The sequence below is a fragment of the Mirounga angustirostris genome, unplaced genomic scaffold, assembly GCF_029215605.1.
Source record: "Mirounga angustirostris isolate CCGP_5_RB_7025 unplaced genomic scaffold, mMirAng1.0.hap1 SCAF_4, whole genome shotgun sequence".
Classification (NCBI taxonomy): domain Eukaryota; kingdom Metazoa; phylum Chordata; class Mammalia; order Carnivora; family Phocidae; genus Mirounga; species Mirounga angustirostris.
The window spans coordinates 189,617,263-189,637,032 of record NW_026991712.1 but is presented as its reverse complement, the minus strand read 5'-3'; the positions used below and the strand labels follow the sequence as shown (position 1 = coordinate 189,637,032).

The 19,770-nt window shown below is 57.8% G+C and overlaps 1 protein-coding gene and 2 long non-coding RNA genes across 8 annotated transcripts; 1 reads left to right on the top strand and 2 right to left on the bottom strand.

Annotated features, from left to right (window-relative positions):
- The first annotated feature begins 73 nt into the window (after positions 1 to 73).
- LOC123860178 (uncharacterized) lies at positions 74 to 12,930 on the top strand. Of its 4 annotated transcripts, none has more exons than XR_008507927.2 (3): positions 74 to 2,275; positions 9,750 to 10,125; positions 10,408 to 12,930. It is a non-coding gene; the product is annotated as an uncharacterized LOC123860178 (long non-coding RNA). The 4 variants fall into 4 exon arrangements; XR_006794666.3 differs by lacking the exon at positions 74 to 2,275 and having other exon boundaries at positions 8,162 to 10,125; positions 10,408 to 11,342; positions 12,187 to 12,930; XR_008507926.2 differs by lacking the exon at positions 74 to 2,275 and having other exon boundaries at positions 8,162 to 10,125; positions 10,408 to 12,357; positions 12,466 to 12,930.
- MXRA8 (matrix remodeling associated 8) lies at positions 2,941 to 7,644 on the bottom strand. 3 transcript variants are annotated; one of them, XM_045898932.2, is made up of 10 exons: positions 7,530 to 7,644; positions 6,024 to 6,047; positions 5,601 to 5,906; positions 5,406 to 5,507; positions 4,846 to 5,316; positions 4,516 to 4,674; positions 4,297 to 4,336; positions 4,132 to 4,208; positions 3,938 to 4,018; positions 2,941 to 3,817 (listed from the first exon to the last, which is right to left on the bottom strand). In XM_045898932.2, the coding sequence occupies exons 1-10, from the start codon at positions 7,576 to 7,578 to the stop codon at positions 3,810 to 3,812; spliced, it is 1,317 nt and encodes a 438-aa protein (XP_045754888.2). In that variant the 5' UTR covers positions 7,579 to 7,644; the 3' UTR covers positions 2,941 to 3,809. The 3 variants fall into 3 exon arrangements, with proteins under 3 accessions (XP_045754888.2, XP_045754887.2, XP_064446197.1); XM_045898931.2 differs by having other exon boundaries at positions 2,941 to 3,775; XM_064590127.1 differs by lacking the exon at positions 5,406 to 5,507 and having other exon boundaries at positions 2,941 to 3,775.
- LOC135364236 (uncharacterized) lies at positions 12,619 to 18,036 on the bottom strand. The gene is made up of 2 exons (XR_010411156.1): positions 17,713 to 18,036; positions 12,619 to 12,836 (listed from the first exon to the last, which is right to left on the bottom strand). It is a non-coding gene; the product is annotated as an uncharacterized LOC135364236 (long non-coding RNA).
- Between the last annotated feature and the right edge of the window lie 1,734 nt (positions 18,037 to 19,770).

Below are 19,770 nucleotides of genomic sequence, written 5' to 3'. Positions count from 1 at the left end.
TACCAGGCCCCCGGCGCCCCGCCCGGCCGCCCCGGCCCCACCCGCCCCGCCGACCCCGGCTCCGCTCGCGCCCGCGCTGCTGCCCCGCGGCCCGCGGCCGCCCATCCGCCCCGGCCCGGGGACGCAGGCAGGGAGGGCGTGCGAGGCCCGGCCGCGTCCGTGCGCCCCGCCGCCGCCGCCGCCCCCTCGGGCCGCGCAGTTAAAGGGACCGCCGGCCCCGGGTTGAGCGCGCCCGCCGGGGGGCGCCCGAGGGCGGGCGGGGCCTGACGTCATCGGGCCGCTCGCGGCGCAGCGCGAGGCGGGGTTGCGCACGCGCGGAAGGGCTGGAGGGCGGGGCGTGCGCGTGGGTGGCGGGGCCGCGGTGTCGGCGCCCGCGCAGAACTCCCTCCGCTCTCCGGGGCCCCGCCCCTGACCCCTGCCTCGGGCCCCGGGTGCCCGACCCCGCGCGCGGGCACGCCCACAATGTGCTCGGGCCGTAGCCCCTGCTGGGCCTAGGGTCTCGGCCCGTGCGCGGACAGGGGCGCGTCCCCCGGAGGGAGGCGGCTGAGGACCCTCCGGAAGCAGCCCTGCTGTCAGAAGGGAGACCCCGCCCCCGGCAACGCCGAGGCCCCCAGGGGTCGACTACAGAACCCAGAAGGTTCCGGAGAACCGGAGGGCTCCGGGGTCCGTGGTGCTCAAAGTCGGGGGCGCCCTGGTCACATCCGCGGGCAGCAGGGGGGCAGCACGGGAAGCTGAGGATACTTCGGTCCGGGCCGGGAGCCAAAGACAACTCGGTCTCTGCGCCCCGGCGCCCACTGCGTGCTCGCGCGCCCTCTACCAGGCCCCACGGAGGCTCCGCGAAACACGGGCCAAGTGCCTGCGGGTGCTCGCGTGGAGGCGGGGTGCGAGTGTGAACATGTGTATGTGCGGCTGAAGGTAACAGCGGAGGTCACCGGCAACGGCGCGCACGCACGATGCACAGAGGTGCCCGGGGAAGGTGGTGCTGGCAGCAGGTGAAGATGACCCCCACCCCCACCACCGCCTCTGTCGATCCACCAGCCTGGGGTCCTGTGTGGACCAGGGGAGACCCACAGCAGCGCCCCTCGGGCTGTGGAGGCTCCAACCACACGCTGACCCCACTGGAGGTGGAGGGTCTCCCCCATCCCAGGAGGAAGACTTGAGGCCAGTAGAGAGAATCCCACATTGGTGAGAGTGAAGAACAGGAGAGTCTCTAGGATAGGACCCAAGAATGATGAAGGTGGAGGATGCATGATGCCCCTTGCGACCTGTCCCCAGCACTCCCCCTGAAGCTGGTTGGAGCCTGGAGCTGTCCTAGCTGCCTAGTCATGACCATCCTTGGGCAGTGGATCAGCACAGGAAAAAGCCCATCAGTCCACCACTGACTGGAAGAGCCAGACTTTGAAGGAAAGCCCCTGAGCCCAGGCTAGGGACCATCCCCAGGTCAGCCTAGGCCAAGGGCACTGACCTCCATTCCCCTAGGCTCTGGTGGGGAGAGTGGACAGGGCTCTGTGAGGCGGGCACCCGCTCAGCAAAGCCTGCACCGTCTCCCCTTGGGTCTCGGTTTCCCCAGAGGTAATCTGAGGAAGCCAGGTAGTGGCTGGCTCTCTGCTGGGCATCTAGGGGAGGGAGATAGGCCCCACCCTGAGAGCTCCCAGGGGACCAGCATCCCCCAGGCCAGACATGAATGACTGCTGGTCTCACAGATGTAGGGTCTGATGCCCCATCTGTGCTCTGCCCCCCCCCCCAAGCCTCTCTTTCTCACCTGGCTGCCCTAGTCCTATGAGAGAGGCTGGTAGCCAGAGGCCAGAGCTGACTCTGTGGTCAGGCAGGCACACTGCAACGGGGAGTGAGTTTGTGGTCCGAGCAGTGCAGCTACTGTGGGGCCAGGGGTCACAGGCTGGGAGGGAGGCACATTTTCAAGCAAGCCACAGCTCCCTGGCCCAGCCTCCCTCCCTGCCTTTGCCACTGTGGGACCCTTGCAGGTGTGTAGTGAGGAGACAGCCACACTGAGGTGCTGTCTGAGCATCTCACATCCAGAGTCTGGACATTCAGATAAAAGCCTGAACCTAGGATGCCCACCACAAACTCCTGCCTTGTGTCTCCTGCGGTATCTTTTAAAATGACCACTCAGAATTGAGCCTACAAAAAATTAGTGACCACCATCCCAACCACCTTATAAGTAATAGGAGTATGCTACCCTGCTGTCTCTCTCCTGATCTGGAATGGAGAACTGCCCTTCTGAAGCCTTGCTCACCGCACCCCTGTCCTGGGATCTGTAAGTAACACATCCTTTGACTTTACTCCCTTCACGTGAGTGTCCTGGGCCTTCCTCACAGCCGCCCCGGGGTTTTCACTTCCCCAGAGTGGGAGCTCCGATGCCAGGTCACCTGCTGGCCCTGTGTGGCTGGCTTGTGCCCCTAATTCAGCCAGACATAATCTGCATGTTCTCCACACACCACCCCAGGGTTTCCAGCACAGGGTGACAGACATCCTTTCCCGCTTCCTGCTGCCCTGGAAGAGTTTTGGGGGATGGGGTCAGGGCTGGAGAAACACAAGGGCTTCTTCCTCCTGCAGCCCCCTCCCATCCCCCTCACAAGCCTTTGGTGCCTACTCCTGCTTCCCCCGCTTTATCCTCACACATCTAATCCCATTTTGGCATCTGCTTCTCAGAGGGCTGTCCTCTGAGCATGTCCAGGCTCCTCCCCTCCACGTCCAAATAAGCCCTCAGAAGAGAATCTAGAACTCCTTTACAACCAGGAATAGTGCCATAGGATTGGACCGGATGTTGCTCTTCCCAGGATACCTGGACTCAGACTTTCCACTCAAAGAAGTGGGTGGTGACAGCAGGGCTTCAGATGAAGGAAAGCATTTCGAGGTTCCCAAGGCCCAGACTCTGCCCCCCAGGATATGAAGTAGGAGCCACAGAGGCATACCCGGGGCCAAGTCTAAAAATCATGGAGTCTTTATTGTGATGGTGGCAGTTTCCCAGGAGCAAATGTGGGGTGTTGGGGGTGGCAGCACAAGCCACTCTAGAACCATCTTTACCCCTCCCCTGTCCTCAGGCAAAACAGAAGCCAAATGAGGTCCCAGCCCCAGACTCCAGCCCAAGGAGGGGCTGCGGGAGGGGGGTCAGAGTCAAAAGTCACATGGAGCCCAGTGACTGTCAAGGCACTTGCTGGAAACAAAGCTGGAATAGGGTGGAAAGCAGAGAAGAAGCCCCAGGTAGCCCAACACAGAGCAGAGGGGAATTAGTCTGGGGCCTGGAGTGTGCAATCCTCAGATCCCAGCCGTAGGTTCCCCCTAGAAAGGGGTGAAGAAGGGGCCAGGGTGCTAGCCCTGAGGCTGACCTGAGCTCCAAGAGCCCCACTGAGCCCCAGCCCATAGTGGCAGGGGCCAGGAGAGCCTGAAGGACTGGTGAAGATCAGCAGGGCTGTGCCTGGGTTGGGGGAGGGGCAGGACCACCAGTGAGTGTGGAAGCCAGCAGGCACCTGCTGAGGGCTGGTGAAGGGGCAGCTGCAGCTCCAGCAGAATCCCAGAGCCCGCTGCTGCTTGTGAGGATTGGGATGGCTCCCGGGAGAGGGGTCTGGAGACAGCCTTGCTCTGTGCCAGTCCAGGCCAAGTTCCAGGACAGCGGGACCAGCCGCTGGAAGGGGGTCGGGTGAGCCACATGAGGGTCAGGAGGTCATCCTCCAAGATGGACAGATAGGAGTTGGCAGGGCTGCTGGCCCAGCCAGGAGCCCAGGATCACCTTATTTGCAGTACTCCTTTTGGAACTCTGGAAGCCAAGGGAACAGGCGGGTGTCTGCCCTCTATCCCTCTGTCACAGGGGTAAACACAAGGCAGACATCTAGCAGGACTGCCCAGGGACTCCTGCCCCTGGGGCTGGCTAGTGAGTGTGGGTGGGTGAGGTATGGGCCCAGCCCTCCTAGTCACTCACCTCTGTCCAAGTCAATGTTCTTGATGGGCAGTGGGCTGTGGCCCAGCTCAGCCCTCTCCTTCAGGATGTTGTTTTTGTAATCTGGTGCAGGGAAAGAGCAGGGTGAGGCCCCCCCACCCCAGAGATGTGCCTCCCCTAGCTCAGGCCTGGGAGCCACAGCCTTCCCCCACCTTGGTTCTGGGACCATCCCTCACCTAATTGGATGTCCTCACTCCTGTAAAGAGCCTGGTCTCCTGTGGCCACAGCAAACTCTGCCATGTTCACATCCTTCCTGGAGGTGGGAGGGTGGTGGGCAGTTAGAGCAGAGCGGGGTGGGGGTGGGGGTCTGGTCCCCAGGAGAGCCTGGAGGGGGCACTCACCCCTTCGACTTCCCCGACTTCTTGTTGGAGTATTCGTAGCCTGGGGAGGAAGACTCATGTTGGGCCCAGCCTCACCCCCTCCCCAGCTCCCTCAGCCCTGAGGAAGCCTCCCATCCCTGCTTACTCTCTGCTCAAGCCACCGCACCCCACACCCCGCCTCTGGTCAGGGAAGGCTTCCTAGCTCTGGCCTCCACCGTGCGGGATGGAGCCCCAGCTCACCTCCGCGGCGACGCTGCCGGGTGGCCAGGATGACGGTGATGAGCAGCAGGATGAAGAGGAGCAGGGTGGCCAGCACGTAGCCCAGCTGCTGGAAGAAGTGGGCGCGGCCCTCGGGCACTATGACGTTGATGACGCTGCGGCCGCGCGCCAGGGTGGGATCTGCACGGGCCGTGCGGGGGCGGTGTCAGGGAGCGCGCCCGGGACCCCCAAGGCGTGCGCCCGATCCAGGCCGCCCCTGCGGCGCGGGGCCCAGGAGGGCATGGACGGGAGGGGCCTCCCCTCGGCTAACACCCAGGCCCGGGAGGGGGACAGGGAGGGGCCCCGCGGCACCTGGGCCAGGGGCGTCGCTGTGGCTGGAACCGTTGCCCGGCGAGTCCCGCGGGGGCGGCTCAGCGACGGGCTCGGTGACTCTCAGGTGGAAGATGCGGCGCTCGTGCAGGCCGCAGTAGTGATGGTGCAAGTGGCAGGAGTATGTGCCCTCGTCAGCTGGCTCCAGCGGGTCGATGCGCAGGGAGAAGTCGCCGCGCGCAAAGGCGTCCGCCCCCACCGCCACGCGGTCGCGCAGGAAGGGCGGCCCGTAGGCTCGGCGCTCGCCCGACGCGTACAGGTCCAGCAGGCGGTCAGCGCGGTCGTGCGGCACCCCGGGCGGCTGTCGGTCCCAGTGCACAACTTGCTGCGCCTCCTCCAGGTGCCGGTCGGTCCACACGTGCGCCCGGTTCACGCAGGTGAGCAGCGCGGGCGAGCCGCGCTCCACCACCAGCACCTCCTTCTCGCCGTCCCAGTGCGCGCCGGCCTCCCGGGCTGGGGGTGCAGGTGGGTCAGCGCCGGCGGGCGGGGAGGGAGCCCGCAGGGGCGCGTCCCGGGGCGGGCGGGGTGGGGGGCACACTCACGGTTGTCCGTGACCTCCAGGCGGACGGCCAGGGTCTCGAACAGGTGGCAGTAATGGTGGTGCAGGTTACAGGTGTACAGGCCTGCGTCGGCCTCCTCCACCGCTGCGAGCCGGCGGAAAGCCCGGCGGTGAGGTGTGCAGCCGGCCCGCGCCACCCCGCCCCTGCACCGCCCGCCGCGGTGCCCAGGCCCCTTACCGCGGATGAGCAGCGAGAAGTTGCCGTCGCGGAAGGCGGAGAGCGGCAGCTGGAGGCGGCCGCCGTCGCGGGGCTCGTACACGCGTTGCTCGCCCGCGGAGTACATGTCTACGAGTCTGCGGGCCGGTCCTCCGGCCGGGCTGCCGCTGAGGTCCCAGTGGACCACGCGCTGGCGGTCGTGCAGCCGGTCCTGGGTCCACACCATTCTCGGGCTCTGGCAGCGCAGGACGGCCAGGGCGCCCGCCGCCCAGCTCACGGTGGACTCGGATACCACGGAGCTGGCGGCTGGCACGGGCCCTGAGGGCACTGGGGGGGGGGGAGGTGTCACTGGGGGAGGGATAGGACCCAAGGAGAAGGTGTAGGGTGGGCCTGGCAACACAGGAGGGGAACTGTTGTGGTTTCCAGGGGAGGGTGGTCACTAACCTGAGGACAGAAGGACAGCAGAACCTAGAAGAAGAAGAAGAGAGTCGCACTGGGGAGGGGATGACCTGAGCCTTTGCATCCAGGTCACCCACCCAGCCCCGGGCCCCCCACTTGGCTGCCTGGGTCCATTATAGTCCTTGCTGAGGTGGGTGTTAATGACACCCTCTTTATATACATATATAGGTTTTATTTATTTGAGAGAGAGAGAGCACGCATGCGAGGGCAAAGGTGGGGAGGAGCAGAGGGAGAAGCAGGCTCCCCCCTGAGCAGAGAGCCCAAGGCAGGGCTGGATCCCAGGACCCTGAGATCGTGACCTGAGCCGAAGGCAGACGCTTAACCAGCTGAGCCACCCAGGTGCCCCGTTAATGACACCTCTTTTTTTTTTTTTTTTTTTTTGCATTTACAAGTTTATTACAAAGCATACAACTCAGGAATAGCCAGATGGAGGAGATACATAGGGCAAGGCATAGGTTGAGGGCCGGGGGGCGGGGGGGACAGGCAGGCGCTGTGTGTGCAGCAATGACCTTCTTAATAGGTGGGGATAAAGTCAGAGAAGCCAAGCAGACAGGATGGGGGAGGGGGCTCCTTTAGCCCCACATGGTGCAGGCACGCCTCCCATGGTCCCCACCTAATCCTCAGTGTCACCTGCCTAGACCGTGGGACGGCTCTTCCCCTTTAGGGGGTGAATGGTGGAACCAGCTGTGGAGTGTGTGCTTGTTACCAAGGGCCACCCTCGGGAATGGTGGCCCTTGTCACCATCCTGCAGCAAGGCTACGAGCATGCCAAAGCGTGAAGCTCAAGGCTGGTTTCGGGGGCTCCCGCACATTCGCATCCAATAAGGTACGTGCACCTGCCAAGAGCCATGCCACACACGCCCTCAAGAGTCCTCAGACATCTGGGCACCCTGCCCCACACCCAGGTCTCAGGGCTGGAGCCCCCTCAGCCGTCCTGAAGAGCAGAGGTCTGAAGCACGAGCAGGCTGGACTGTCCGCACCCCACAGGCAAGTTCCTGCTGCAGAGATGGGCTGAGTGCCCGGGACCAGGAGGAATGTGCTGGGTCAGCAGGCCAGCCCAGGAGGCGGGCTCAGGGGGCCTGGGAGCCAAGGGGGGACTTGAGCAGACCCTGTGAGCCCCACCATTCCCAGGCCCCCTAGAGTCCCCAACCTACCCCTCGCCACCTGAGGGGCTTCCTGGAAGAGTGGGGTGGGGGAGAGACCCCAGGGAGAAGCACCCGCCACCTCAGCCTCCCTGCCCTTCTTGGCCCTCTGGCTCCCGAATCCGTGTGGTGGAGATCTAACATAAAACCTCACACCCTCCTGCGTCCTGGGGGCCCCTTATTCCTGGTGAGCGGCCACCTTGAGCCCCCCCACCCTGATCCAGCCCCTTCCCGGCAGGGGGAGCGTCACACTCCTCCCAACTCGAGCTCAGACAGGCAGTTCTGACCAGAACACAAACTCCGAAGATGCTCGGGCTTCCAGTGCAGACCCCCACCCACCCCGCACTCACTCTGCAGAAGTACAAGTTCCCAGACCGTAACTTGGGACCGCAGCTCCATGGCGCCCGCCTGGCCCGCCTGCCTCGCTTTGTCTCACTTCTGCTCCAACTCTCCAGAAAAACAGCCCGGCCCCCTCCCCCTCCTTAGCACCCACCATGACATCACGGAGCCCTGGGCGGGATCGACAGTCTGCAGACCGCCCCCTCTGGCTCCTGCTGGCCCCTAGTCCTCCCCAGATCCTTGGCTGGCCCAGTGGGGAGGGGTAGGAACACGGCCCCGTGTCTGACAAAGTGAGGGGAAATCAGAGCAGAGACCCTGCCCCTCCTCTGGCCCAGGTCCTCGAGAGGGGCCAGGAGCCCAGCCCTTGGAGGGGCAGGAGGGCTGAGGGCATGGTTCCAGACGCCGGATGCCGTGGGGGTGGCTGTGACATATGAGGCCCTTTGGGGCTGCTACAGGGCTGGGGCTCTGGGGTGGACATTACCTCATGTCCACCTCTGTCGGGGAACCCTGGCCCAGGGTGCTCCCCCGTGTGGACAGTGTGGGCAGGACCCCGCTTTGTGCTTGCTGTGGAGCTTGAGGCATCCCTCCTAGCAGAAAGGCATCCGGGGGCTGGGACCCCCAAGAAGCCCAGGGTTCCACACCTACAGCTCTTCCCCTCTTCCTCTCAGCCTCCTCTGGGGGCTGCATTTCTTCATTTGTGAAAGGAAAAGAACAGTCACACCAGCCCTGGGGGGGGGCGGGGGCGGTGGTAAACCGGGCAGGGGGCTCCCTTAGGACAGCATGTTGGACCCTGCTGTCCATCAGGCTTTTTTACCACCCAAAGGGACCTGCCAGGGCATGAGGGTGGGGACCCTGAGCACTGAGGGGCAGCGTTTGACCAGCCCCTCCCCTCTGGCCTGGACCCCCATCTGCCCACCATCAAGGGCAGAGCTTGGTGTCCCTGAAACCAAACCCTGGCTAAGATGCTCCCCGCCCAGAGTGGAGGAGGGAAGGCGGGTATGGGAGCCTCCCCCATGGAAGGCACAAATTTGAAGCTCTGGGAAAACTTACAAAGTCACATAAACAAATCCAAAATAACAGATCACACACTGTGTACCAAACCCACTCTTTCTAGTTAAGCAAACCTCAAAAAGAAAAAAAGGAAAAAAAAAAAGTAAACAACCACCAAAACCCACAGTGCATGTTTTAGACTATTCATTTGAATAGAATTATGGTCACAGGCCTCGCCCTTGAACCCTGTCCTGGTCCCCAATTCCTCAGACAAGCAAGGACCCCAGTCTGGCTGGATTCTCCAGCTTCAGGCAAGGTGGGGAGACTGTCAGGGCTGCAGCAGAGGGAATGAGGACCAGCCATGAGGATGTGAGGAGCACCCCCTAATGGACCCATTTCCTCAGCACGACTCAGGCCCCTGGGGTTGGGGCGCCGTTTCCAAACTGGAATCAGAGCCCATCCTGGTCTCAGCCCCTCCCTGGGCCTTTCATTCTGGAAAAACAAGCCCCGCCTGGCTGGCCTTGAGGCCTGGGCTCTCCTCCTGTTTTTTTAACTGGTTTATATTAGCTGGTGACCTCCCTTCTCTGTGCCTTGCCCATGTCTCTCCGTCTCTGTCCTCTGTTCCCTCCTCTGTCGGCTGGGCTGTCTCTCTCCCATGGATGGAAGATGTCCAGGCAGTGCTGGAGGGAGGCAGAAATGGCCCAGCGCCTGCCCCTCTGTCTGGAAGGGGACGGGGTCAGCTCGCAGCCCTGAGCCAGGAGCCTATGGGCGCCCTCCCTCTCCCAGCAGGTTCCCTGGCCTCGGGCCCTGTGGGGCCCTCACGGTGGAGACTCAGCCCTCAGCTCGGTCCAAATGCATAAGTCTGCGGGGGCTGCCCCTGGGGGGAAGCTGGCCCCCATGCACCACTGGGCAGGAATGGACAGAGGCAGTGGAGAGCTGCAACCCCCTCTTCCCTGCCCCTCTCTGCCTGAGGCCAGCAAAGAGCTGATGTCCTGTCCCCGCTCTTGGCAGTTAGTAGCCACAGATGAGAGTGGAGGTCCAGCGGGCCACCTGCCCCTCCCCTGGCCAAGGCCTGAGACCTCCTGCTCATTTCCCAGTCTCGCCTGGCACGTCCATTCCTCGGGAAGAGAACACACCAGGACAAAGCCACTGACCTCACCATGGTCCCACCCTGAGCTCTGGCCAACCCCCCCCCACCCCCCCGCCAGACTGGAGCCCTGTACCCACCTCCCCTCTTCTAGGAGGCGTGGCTGGACAAGGCAGGGGTCAGCCAACCAGCCCCGCTAAGAATCTGGTTCTGGCTTCTGCTCCCGGGGACTCGGACATTCCAGGCAGCCAGGCTCACTGGGAGGAGAAACCACAGGCACTCAGAGACGCCACCAGACACAGAGACGCGTGCTCACGCCCACTGTTCTGTCACTCGAGAAATATTCGCTGAGCACCTACTGTGTGCCAGGGAACTGGAAGCTGTCGGAGGGAGGCAGGCAGACGGCAGGCCGGCTCACGGACGGATAAGATGGTTTTCATCCCCGGGAGAAGTGTCAAGAGACGGAAACAGGGCAGACTCTCCCTCCACAGGACTGACCGGGACGGCCTCCGAGGGAGTGACACCCACAGGTAAATGTCAGGCCGGTGCCTGGGGAAGCTGTCTCCCTGATGAGAGAGCAGAGCTGGGGGCATGGGGAGGTCTGTGGGGACCCCAGTCTGGCTCTCATGCTCAGTGAGCAAGATAGGGGCCTGGAGGGTCTAAGTGAGGAGGATGTGGTCTGGGGGTGCAGGAGTGTGCGATGGTTAGAGCTGGTAGGGTTTATATGAACACACAAGGAAAACAGTCCTCCAAGGGCCAGGTGGCATGATGTCCGGGCCCCCGGGGGGCACACCCCGTGTCTTCCCCTTTAGTGTGGGCAGGAGCCGAAACAATGCCGGAAGGGCCTTTTGCACCCACATGACGAAGTGCTGGGACGCCACTCTCCGACAGGGTCCCCGTCCTGCTGCCTGCAGTCATCTGGCCACTCTGAAAGGGCCTTGCAGGGACCATGTGGGAGGCCCCCAGCCAAGAGCCAAGAAGAAAGTGGACCTCAGGCCTACAACAACAAGGAACTGGACTCCGCCCGCCCCCCACATGAGCGTGGGAGAGGGCCGCGCTCAGGCCCGGATGCAGCCCCGGCAGACACCGATTTCACCTGGGAGGCCCTGAGCCGAGGGCCCAGAAAACTCGCATCCACATGTCTGACCCAGGGAAGCCGTGTAATAGTGAATGTGTTGCATTAAGCTGCTCAATTTGTGGCAATTTGTGGTACAGCGAGAGAAGACAAACATAACTATCTCCGGAACAGAGCGAGGCCAGGGCTTAACCCAGCAAAAGGCACACATTTCACAAGGAGAAGGGACTGGTTCCTCAGTTTGGGGCTGGCTGCTGGCTGCAGCATGTGGTGTAGGGCAGGCCACGAGGCTGAGGCCACATGGAGAGCCACGTCACAGACTGCAAGCTCGCCCAACTTCACTGACAAGTTTCTGCCAGTTGTGACCATTCTGGGAAGGGCCACTTGCATATGCATTGGCCCTTCCTCTGGAGGCCTGAGGGCTTGCACACCTTGGCCTCTCATGCCACGAGGCAGGGAACTCCGCACATCCGGGGTCTGAAGAGCTGAGTGTGTCCCTCAGGAGAGCTGTTGACTGTGAGGGCTCTGGCTGCCTTCTGGTGAGGACCACAGGTCGATGACATGTCAGGTCGGGCTGAGAGGTCGTCGAGGCATTGAGACACTGATTTGAGAAGACAGGACAGGCACCCGCCTGGCTCGGTCGATGGACCGTGTGCTCTCCATCTCCAGATTGTGAGTTTGAGCCTCGAGTTGGGTGTAGAGAGGACTTAAAATAAAATAGGGGTGCCTGGGTGATTCAGTCGTTTAAGTGTCCGACTCTTAATTTCAGCTCAGGTCATGATCTCAGGGTAGAGGGCTCTGCACTCATTGGAGAGTCTGCCTGAGATTCTCTCTCCCTATGCCCCCACCAACTCATGCCCTCGCTCTCTCTCAAAAAAAAAAAAAAAAAAAAGCTTAAAAAAATAAGCAAAAATACAGACAAGAATATGGAAATATAGAAACATTGTGTCATGGACCAGCCAACTTTCCTTTTTTTTTTTTTTAAGATTTTATTTATTTGACAGAAGAGAGAGAGAGCGCACAAACTGGGGGAGTGGAAGAGGGAGAAGCAGGCTTCCCGCGGAGCAGGGAGCCCGATGCGGGGCTCGATTCCAGGACCCTGGGATCATGACCTCAGCCAAAGGCAGACACTTAACAACTGAGCCACCCAGGCACCCCGTGCACGTGATTCCTTTGAGCATCTCAGCTTTACATTGAGCGTGGGGTCGAGCTCTCCCAGCAGGAATGCTGCAGGAGGAAGGGGTTCTCCTGTGTGTCGGGCTGGGCTGGGTTGGTCAGTGGTGTCATGCCCACGACACACTGTCCCTTGGCCATCTCGAAGCCTTGACCTGGCCACAGTAATCTTCCTGCAGTGCTCTCAACAGGGAAACCAGCACCCCGCCTCCCTCTGCAGTGTGCCTCGGGCCCATGCAGCCTGGAAGGTTCCCATCACCTCGCATGCCCAGCACCCCCACCCATACTCTCACGTACTCTGCCTCATCATGTGGATCTTGGGCTAAGCTGAATGTGTTCCTAGGCTGCCTACTTCGAGCCATGGTGGGGATCAGCCCGAGACCCACAGGGAGGTCCCAAAGAAGCTGAGTCTAGATGAGAGACATGCTCTTCCTGATCCAAAGAGGAAGCAACTGGTACAAAGGGGCCCCAGAGCCCTGACGTGGTCCCTTGAGACAGTGTGGCAGGTGTCCAGGTATGGTCACGTGGCAGCTTGTCCAAGAACGCTGTTTCCCACAGTATCGACAGTCAAAAGTCCCTGAAACAGCCACTCATATACCGGCCCTTTTGATCTTTCTTCCAGAACAGTCCATTTCTGATTTGCAGTTTGTAGCAGGTAAGTGTGAGGAAAGCAGAAACCACCACTGGCTCACCAAGCTGGACAGAACATGCAAAGGTCAGAGGGCAAAATCTCTCTTGAGGTGCAACATACTCTCCAAGGATTTGGTCAACAGTGACTCTGAGCATTACAACACTTAACGGGCTGGGAGGACACTAAAAACTACCAGGCGCTTTTAGTTGGCCCCGTGGTGTCCTGACTGCCCAGCAAGAGCGCGGAAACAGAAATGAAGCTCGTCTGTGGACAAGACTACGCCAGTCCTTCGCTTCAACAGAAACCGGCAAAGCTGCTCAAACACAGCAACGGTAACAGCACGACTTCTGTATATAAACAGCCTAGGAAGAAGGAACATTTCTTACTTGACTTTCCCATCACTCAGGCCTCATACTATGTGATGAGGTGATTAAAATGTTAATAAATCATTTACTTCTCTGTACTAGTCCTCCTTTTGTACAACAAGAGAGGTGGCCTTTGTTTTGCCAACAGAGACAGGTGGGGTTGAGCACATGCTGTTCGCTTTTCCATTTCTGACATGAGGCCTGAATTTTGGGAAGGCAACACTGGGAGTTGTGAGAAGGGGCCTGGTAGGAACACGGTCGTCTCAGCTGTAGTTGGTTTTTTTTTTTAAGATTTTATTTATTTGACAGAGAGAGAGAGCCAGAGCAGGAACACAAGCAGGGGGAGTGGGAGAGGGAGAAGCAGGCTTCCCGCCGAGCAGGGAGCCCCATGCGGGGCTCGATCCCAGGACCCTGGGATCATGACCTGAGCCGAAGGCAGATGCTTAACGACTGAGCCACCCAGGTGCCCCTTATTTTTATTTTTTTTAAGGATTTTATTTATTTATTTGTGAGAGAGAGAGAGAGAGCACAGACGGAGAGGGAGAAGCAGACTCCTCGCTGAGTAGGGAGCCCAACGTGGGGCTCGATCCCAGGACCCTGAGATCACGACCTGAGCCGAAGGCAGATGCTTAACGACTGAGCCACCCAGGCGCCCCAGCTGTAGTTTTAATCAGGGTGGAGATATGTAAAACGAGCACAGGTTTGAAATGATTAGCAGGAGCCTTTGCCCCCTAAGATATGAGGACCATTTGGTAACAGATTTGAGCCGTGGTGGGCATCAGCCCGAGACCCACAGGGAGGGCCCAAGGAGGCCGAGGCTGGGTGAGAGAGATGCTCTTCCGGATCCAAACAGGAAGCAACTGGTTTCCTTCTCTTTATTATTCTAGATACACCGGCTCAGTTAAACAACATCCTTCTGCCTCTCTGTGAATGTGTTTCCATGTTCTACATGACATATCTACGCTGTCCACTTTAGTTCGTCTCTATTCAACTGTATGTGACACAACATATATGTCAAACTTTACCATCCAAACTAGACACAATTTGAAAAAAGAACAAATGTTTTTATATAGTGATCACTATTTCTGTAGTCCCTGTCTATGGGAATCTCAGTATCTTTAAAAATTATCCAGCTAGGGGCACCTGGGTGGCTCAGCTGTTAAGCGTCTGCCTTCGGCTCAGGTCATGGTCCCAGGGTCCTGGGATCGAGCCCCGCATCGGGCTCCCTGCTCGGCGGGAAGCCTGCTTCTCCCTCTCCCACTCCCCCTGCTTGTGTTCCTGCTCTCGCTAACTCTGTCAGATAAATAAATAAATAAAATCTTTAAAAAAAATTATCCATCTATTTCCTGTATCCTTTGATGCAGAACAAACCACCTTGAAACAAACTGGCCTCCAACTATGAGCCGGGGTTGGGGGTTGAGCAGGGAAGCTGTTCCTAGGGTAAGTGGCACCGTGTGCTTATCAAGATTCACGGAACAGCATAGCTTGGTGTGAACCCCAATGGACGCAAATTCTTAAAAGCTCTTTTAGGAAGTTGGGAGAATCAGAATGTGGCAAAAGCAAGCAAGCAAGCAAAGTACATTTCAAACGAAATGACCTCAGTGAAGGGGGTGGGGAAGTGCTGACCCAAGTCACTTTGGGGATGAGAAGAGTTTGCAAGATGAGAGGCTATGAAGTGTGCACAGCCCTGCTCACTAGCTGATAGACTGTTCCCTATGGGCTATGGTTTATCGATTCTGATGTGTCCACCAGAATCAAACAGTTCAGCAAGCGGGTGGCAGACAGTGGCAGCCAGGTTTCTCACTACTTGGGGTTAAGCAAGGAGAGGCGGCTAGAATGACCTGTGCGGTCATGGGTGACAGCTGGAGATCCAGTATCAGCTTGCGTTCAGTGTGGGGTAAACACCGGTGCACACGAGCAGAAGCACAGATGTGCGCGCACGGGACAGCACACGCACGAGCACACAGGACAGCACACGGGACAGCACACACACGAGCAAACGGGACAGCACACGCATGAACAGAAGCACAGACGTGCGCGCGTACATGGGACAGCACACTGGATGGCACACGCAGAGGAGAAGCACAGACGTGTGCATGTACACGGGACAGCACACACACGAGTACACGGGACAGCACACGCACGAGCACACGGGACAGCAGACGCACGAGCAGAAGCACAGATGTGTGCGTGTACATGGGACAGCACACACACGAACATACGGGACAGCACACGCACGAGCACACGGGACAGCACACGCACGAACAGAAGCACAGACGTGCGCGCGTACACGGGACAGCACACGCACGAGCACATGGGACAGCACACGCACGAACAGAAGCACAGACGTGTGCATGTACACGGGACATCACACGCACGAGCACACGGGACAGCACACGCATGAGCAGAAGCACAGCGCGTACAAGGGACAGCACACGCACGAACAGAAGCACAGATGTGCGCGCATACACGGGACAGCACACGCACGAGCACACGGGACAGCACATGCACAAACAGAAGCACAGACGTGCGTGCTTACACGGGACAGCACACGCACAAGCACACGGGACAGCACACGCACGAGCAGAAGCACAGACGTGTGCGTGTACACGGGACAGCACATGCACGAGCACACGGGACAGCACACGCACAAACAGAAGCACAGACGTGCGCGCGTACACGGGACAGCACACGCACGAGCACACGGGACAGCACATGCACGAGCAGCACAGACGTGCGCGTGTACACGGGACAGCACACGCATGAGCACACGGGACAGTACACACACGAGCAGAAGCACAGACGTGTGCGTGTACACGGGACAGCACACACACGAGCACACGGGACAGCACACGCACGAACAGAAGCACAGACGTGCGCGCGTACACGGGACAGCACACGCACGAGCACATGAGACAGCACACGGGACAGCACACGCACGAATAGAAGCACAGACTTGCGCACGTACACGGGACAGCACACGCACGAGCACACGGGACAGCACACGCACGAGCAGAAGCACAGACGTGCGCGCGTACACGGGACAGCACACGCACGAGCACACGGGACAGCACATGCACGAGCAGCACAGACGTGCATGCTTACACGGGACAGCACACGCATGAGCACACGGGACAGCACACACACGAGCAGAAGCACAGACGTGCGCGCGTACACGGGACAGCACACACACGAGCACACGGGACAGCACACGCACGAACAGAAGCACAGACGTGCGCGTGTACACGGGACAGCACACGCACGAGCACATGAGACAGCACACGGGACAGCACACGCATGAGCACACGGGACAGCACACGCACGAGCAGAAGCACAGACGTGCACGCGTACACGGGACAGCACACGCACGAGCACATGAGACAGCACACGGGACAGCACACGCACGAATAGAAGCACAGACGTGCGTGCGTACACGGGACAGCACACGGGACAGCACACGCACGAGCATACGGGACAGCACACGCACGAACAGAAGCACAGACATGCACACGCACATGGGACAGCACACAAACATGTGCATTTACTAACTCTGTTGTCTGGGAAGCAACAAGCTCACCAGCGCCCAGATCCTGGTTTCTAAGACCGTTTTCCAACAAAAGGAACCATGGCTCCTTGGAGAAATGGCTAATTTTAGGACTGGGGTAAGAAACATACAAGATAAGCCTGGAGAATCTGTGGTGCCCGAAAGTAAGGGAGTGCAAATTAATCAATTAATTAATTAATGGAGAACGATGGGATGTGCCGAAGAGCACAGGGGGCAACTGACGGCCCCAGGGACAGAGTCAGTACAGGTGTTCTGGATCATAATCCAAATATAAAGTAAACTGGGCGCCTGGGTGGCTCAGTTGGTTAAGCGACTGCCTTCAGCTCAGGTCATGATCCTGGAGTCCCGGGATCAAGTCCCGCATTGGGCTCCCTGCTCAGCGGGGAGTCTGCTTCTCCCTCTGACCCTCCCCCCTCTCATGTGCTCTCTCTCATTCTCTCTCTCTCAAATAAATAAATAAAATCTTAAAAAAAAAAAAAAAGTAAACATCCACGAGTCCATACTGATTAAATGAAGGCAGGAGAATCCCAGATAATGTATGCAGATAAAGCAGAACCATGGCGTGCAGCATCCCAGGCCCCACCACACAGCACAGTGCAGATCTTTTACCACTCGTGATTCCGTGGGTCAGGAATTCTGGCAGGACAGTTCATCTGTGTCCCACGTGGTGCTGGTTGGCATGGCTCAACTGGGGCTGGAAGATCCAGCCAGCTTCATTCTGGCACCTGGGGCCTCAGAGTGGCCATCAGGTGGGTCCTCTCTCCCTGAGGCCCTCTCTCTCTGTCCACATGGCCCCCCATCCACATGGCCCTCTCTGTGCACGTGGCCCCCCCATCCGCATGGCCCTCTCTGTCCACGTGACCCACTCCCTCTCTGTCCATGGACCCCTTCTCTCCACACAACCTCTTGGTACTCAGTAGTCTAGCCCAGGCTTTCTTCCACTGGTGGAAGCTGCCAGGCCCCTAACACCTAGGCTTGGCAACTTCCACTACACTCAGTGGGTCAGAGCAGGACCCAGCCCTCAAGGGGAGGGGAGACAGACCCCAGCTTTCAATAGGAGGAAAATCAGCAAAATCCTGTTGCCGAGTGTGCACAGGGAAAGAGTGTGCACAGAGATAATTATGACATCTTCAGAGATAATACACCACAGGAGGTGAGAGATACGTGGCATCATGAAATGCAAAAGATTCAGAGCACTGAGGTCTATAAGAAGACATGTTTCATGACAGAGAACACTTATTTTAATATAGTTAAACATATATGTGCACATTTACATGACCTTAAATATTTTTTGGAAACATAACTTACCTGGGGCTCCTGGGTACTTCAGTCGGTTAAGCGTCTGACTCTTGATTTCAGCTCAGGTCATGATCTCAGGGTCGTGAGTTCAAGTCCCATGTGAGGCCCCTGCTGGGTGTGAAGACTACTCAAAAAAAAAAGAGTTCAAGAAAAATAACTTACCTGACCCATAAAACCAGACCAGGAAATTTAGTAAAGTTTAAGTGAGCTTTGCATCATCAGTAAATAACCTAATTTTTCCAGACACTATAACTTCCTATTATCTTATACCCACATAGTTGTTTTAAACCAAAATTATAAAACCAGTCTAATTTGTCCAAGGATTCATCTTGATTAAATATATTACCTGAGGGGCGCCTGGGTGGCTCAGTTGGTGAAGCGTCTGCCTTCGGCTCAGGTCATGATCCCAGGGTCCAGGGTCCTGGGATGGAGTCCCACATCGGGCTCCCTGCTCAGCGAGGAACCTGCTTCTCCCTCTCCCACTCCCCCTGCTTGTGCTCTCTCTCTCTGACAAATAAAATCTTAAAAAAAAAAAAAAAAGACCTGAACTTTTTCTAATAGAAATTGTTAAACTCCACATTTTTCAGCCTGACATTTAAACAACATTGAATTAATGTTTGCATGAAGTCTTCTTGGCATTATTTGCTCCCTGTATGAATTTACATCTCTTTGCTTCTTATCCAACAATCAACCATTATCCCCGGGTTTTTTGGGGGGGAGGGGGTTAAGCTGTGGATTCTACAAGAAAATGACCTTTTTTTTTTTAAGATTTTATTTATTCATTTGAGACACACAGATACAGAGAGAGAGAGAGAGAGCATGAGCAGGGGGAGAGGCACAGGGAGAGGGAGAAGGAGGCTCCCCGCTGAGCCAGGAGCCCGACGTGGGGCTCGATCCCAGGACCCTGGACCCTGGGATCATGACCTGAGCCGAAGGCAGACGGTCAACCATCTGAGACACCCAGGCACCCCAAGAAAATGACCTTTCTTAAAGGGTGAACATTCCTAAGGCATTAGAAGCTCAATTTCTTTTTTTTTTTTTTCCTTTGGAACTGTCATGTTCTCTATTTTAAATCTATGCAAGCGGGCGCCTGGGTGGCTCAGTTGGTTAAGCGACTGCCTTTGGCTCAGGTCATGGTCCTGGAGTCCCGGGATTGAGTCCCGCATCGGGCTCCCTGCTCGGCAGGGAGTCTGCTTCTCCCTCTGACCCTCCCCCCTCTCATGCTCTATCTCAGTCTCTCTCTCAAATAAATAAATAAAATCTTAAAAATAAATAAATAAATCTATGCAAGCATGTATTAGTCTACTTAAGCATCAAACTTCAGAGACTTTATAATCTTATACATTATTTTTGCTTTCCAGTAAGGTAGTTTTACTAATATGCTCATAAAATGTTCCCAGTCATACAATCAAAGAATCTAATCAATCTCAGGAGAGCTAGATGCCTTGAGTCCTCTCAATCAGTCCTCCAAAGTCGTCCAGTGGATCCCAACATGATTTGTGCTTTGACCTAGTGTGGTTAATATTCTCCTGGATAGGGGCGCCTGGGTGGCTCAGTTGGTTGGGCGACTGCCTTCGGCTCAGGTCATGATCCTGGAGTCCCGGGATCGAGTCCCGCATCGGGCTCCCTGCTCGGCAGGGAGTCTGCTTCTCCCTCTGACCCTCCCCCCTCTCATGTGCTCTCTCTCTCATTCTCTCTGTCTCAAATAAATAAATAATCTTAAAAAAAAATATATTCTCCTGGATATTCACTTAACCAGTGAAAGCCTTCCACCCTGACTCCTGAGCCCCCTGGCACACCCACAGCAGTCTTCAACAGCTCTCTTGCCATCTGGTACGAAAAGATACCCTGGCTCTGTACGCTTCCTGCCACGGACCTGGCGTCAGGGTTGCCAGATTAAATACCGCACAGGACATACTTATAATGAAAATTACTATTGCTTATCCGAAATTCCAGTTGAGCGAGAGGGCCTGTATTTTTATTCCTCAAGTTGGCAGCTGCACCTGGAACCAGCCATGTCTCCAAAGCATCCTGGCTTCCACTACAAGTGGAAAGGGTGCTTCGAGA

Coding starts and splice junctions, on each gene's coding strand:
- MXRA8 (XM_045898931.2), bottom strand. CDS start 7,578: ATGGAGCTGCGGTCCCAAGTTACGGTCTGGGAACTTGTACTTCTGCAG. Junction 5,508..5,600: donor CTTCTCGCTGCTCATCCGCG/GTAAGGGGCCTG, acceptor GCCGGCTCGCAG/CGGTGGAGGAGGCCGACGCA. Junction 3,776..3,937: donor GAACATTGACTTGGACAGAG/GTGAGTGACTAG, acceptor CTTGGCTTCCAG/AGTTCCAAAAGGAGTACTGC.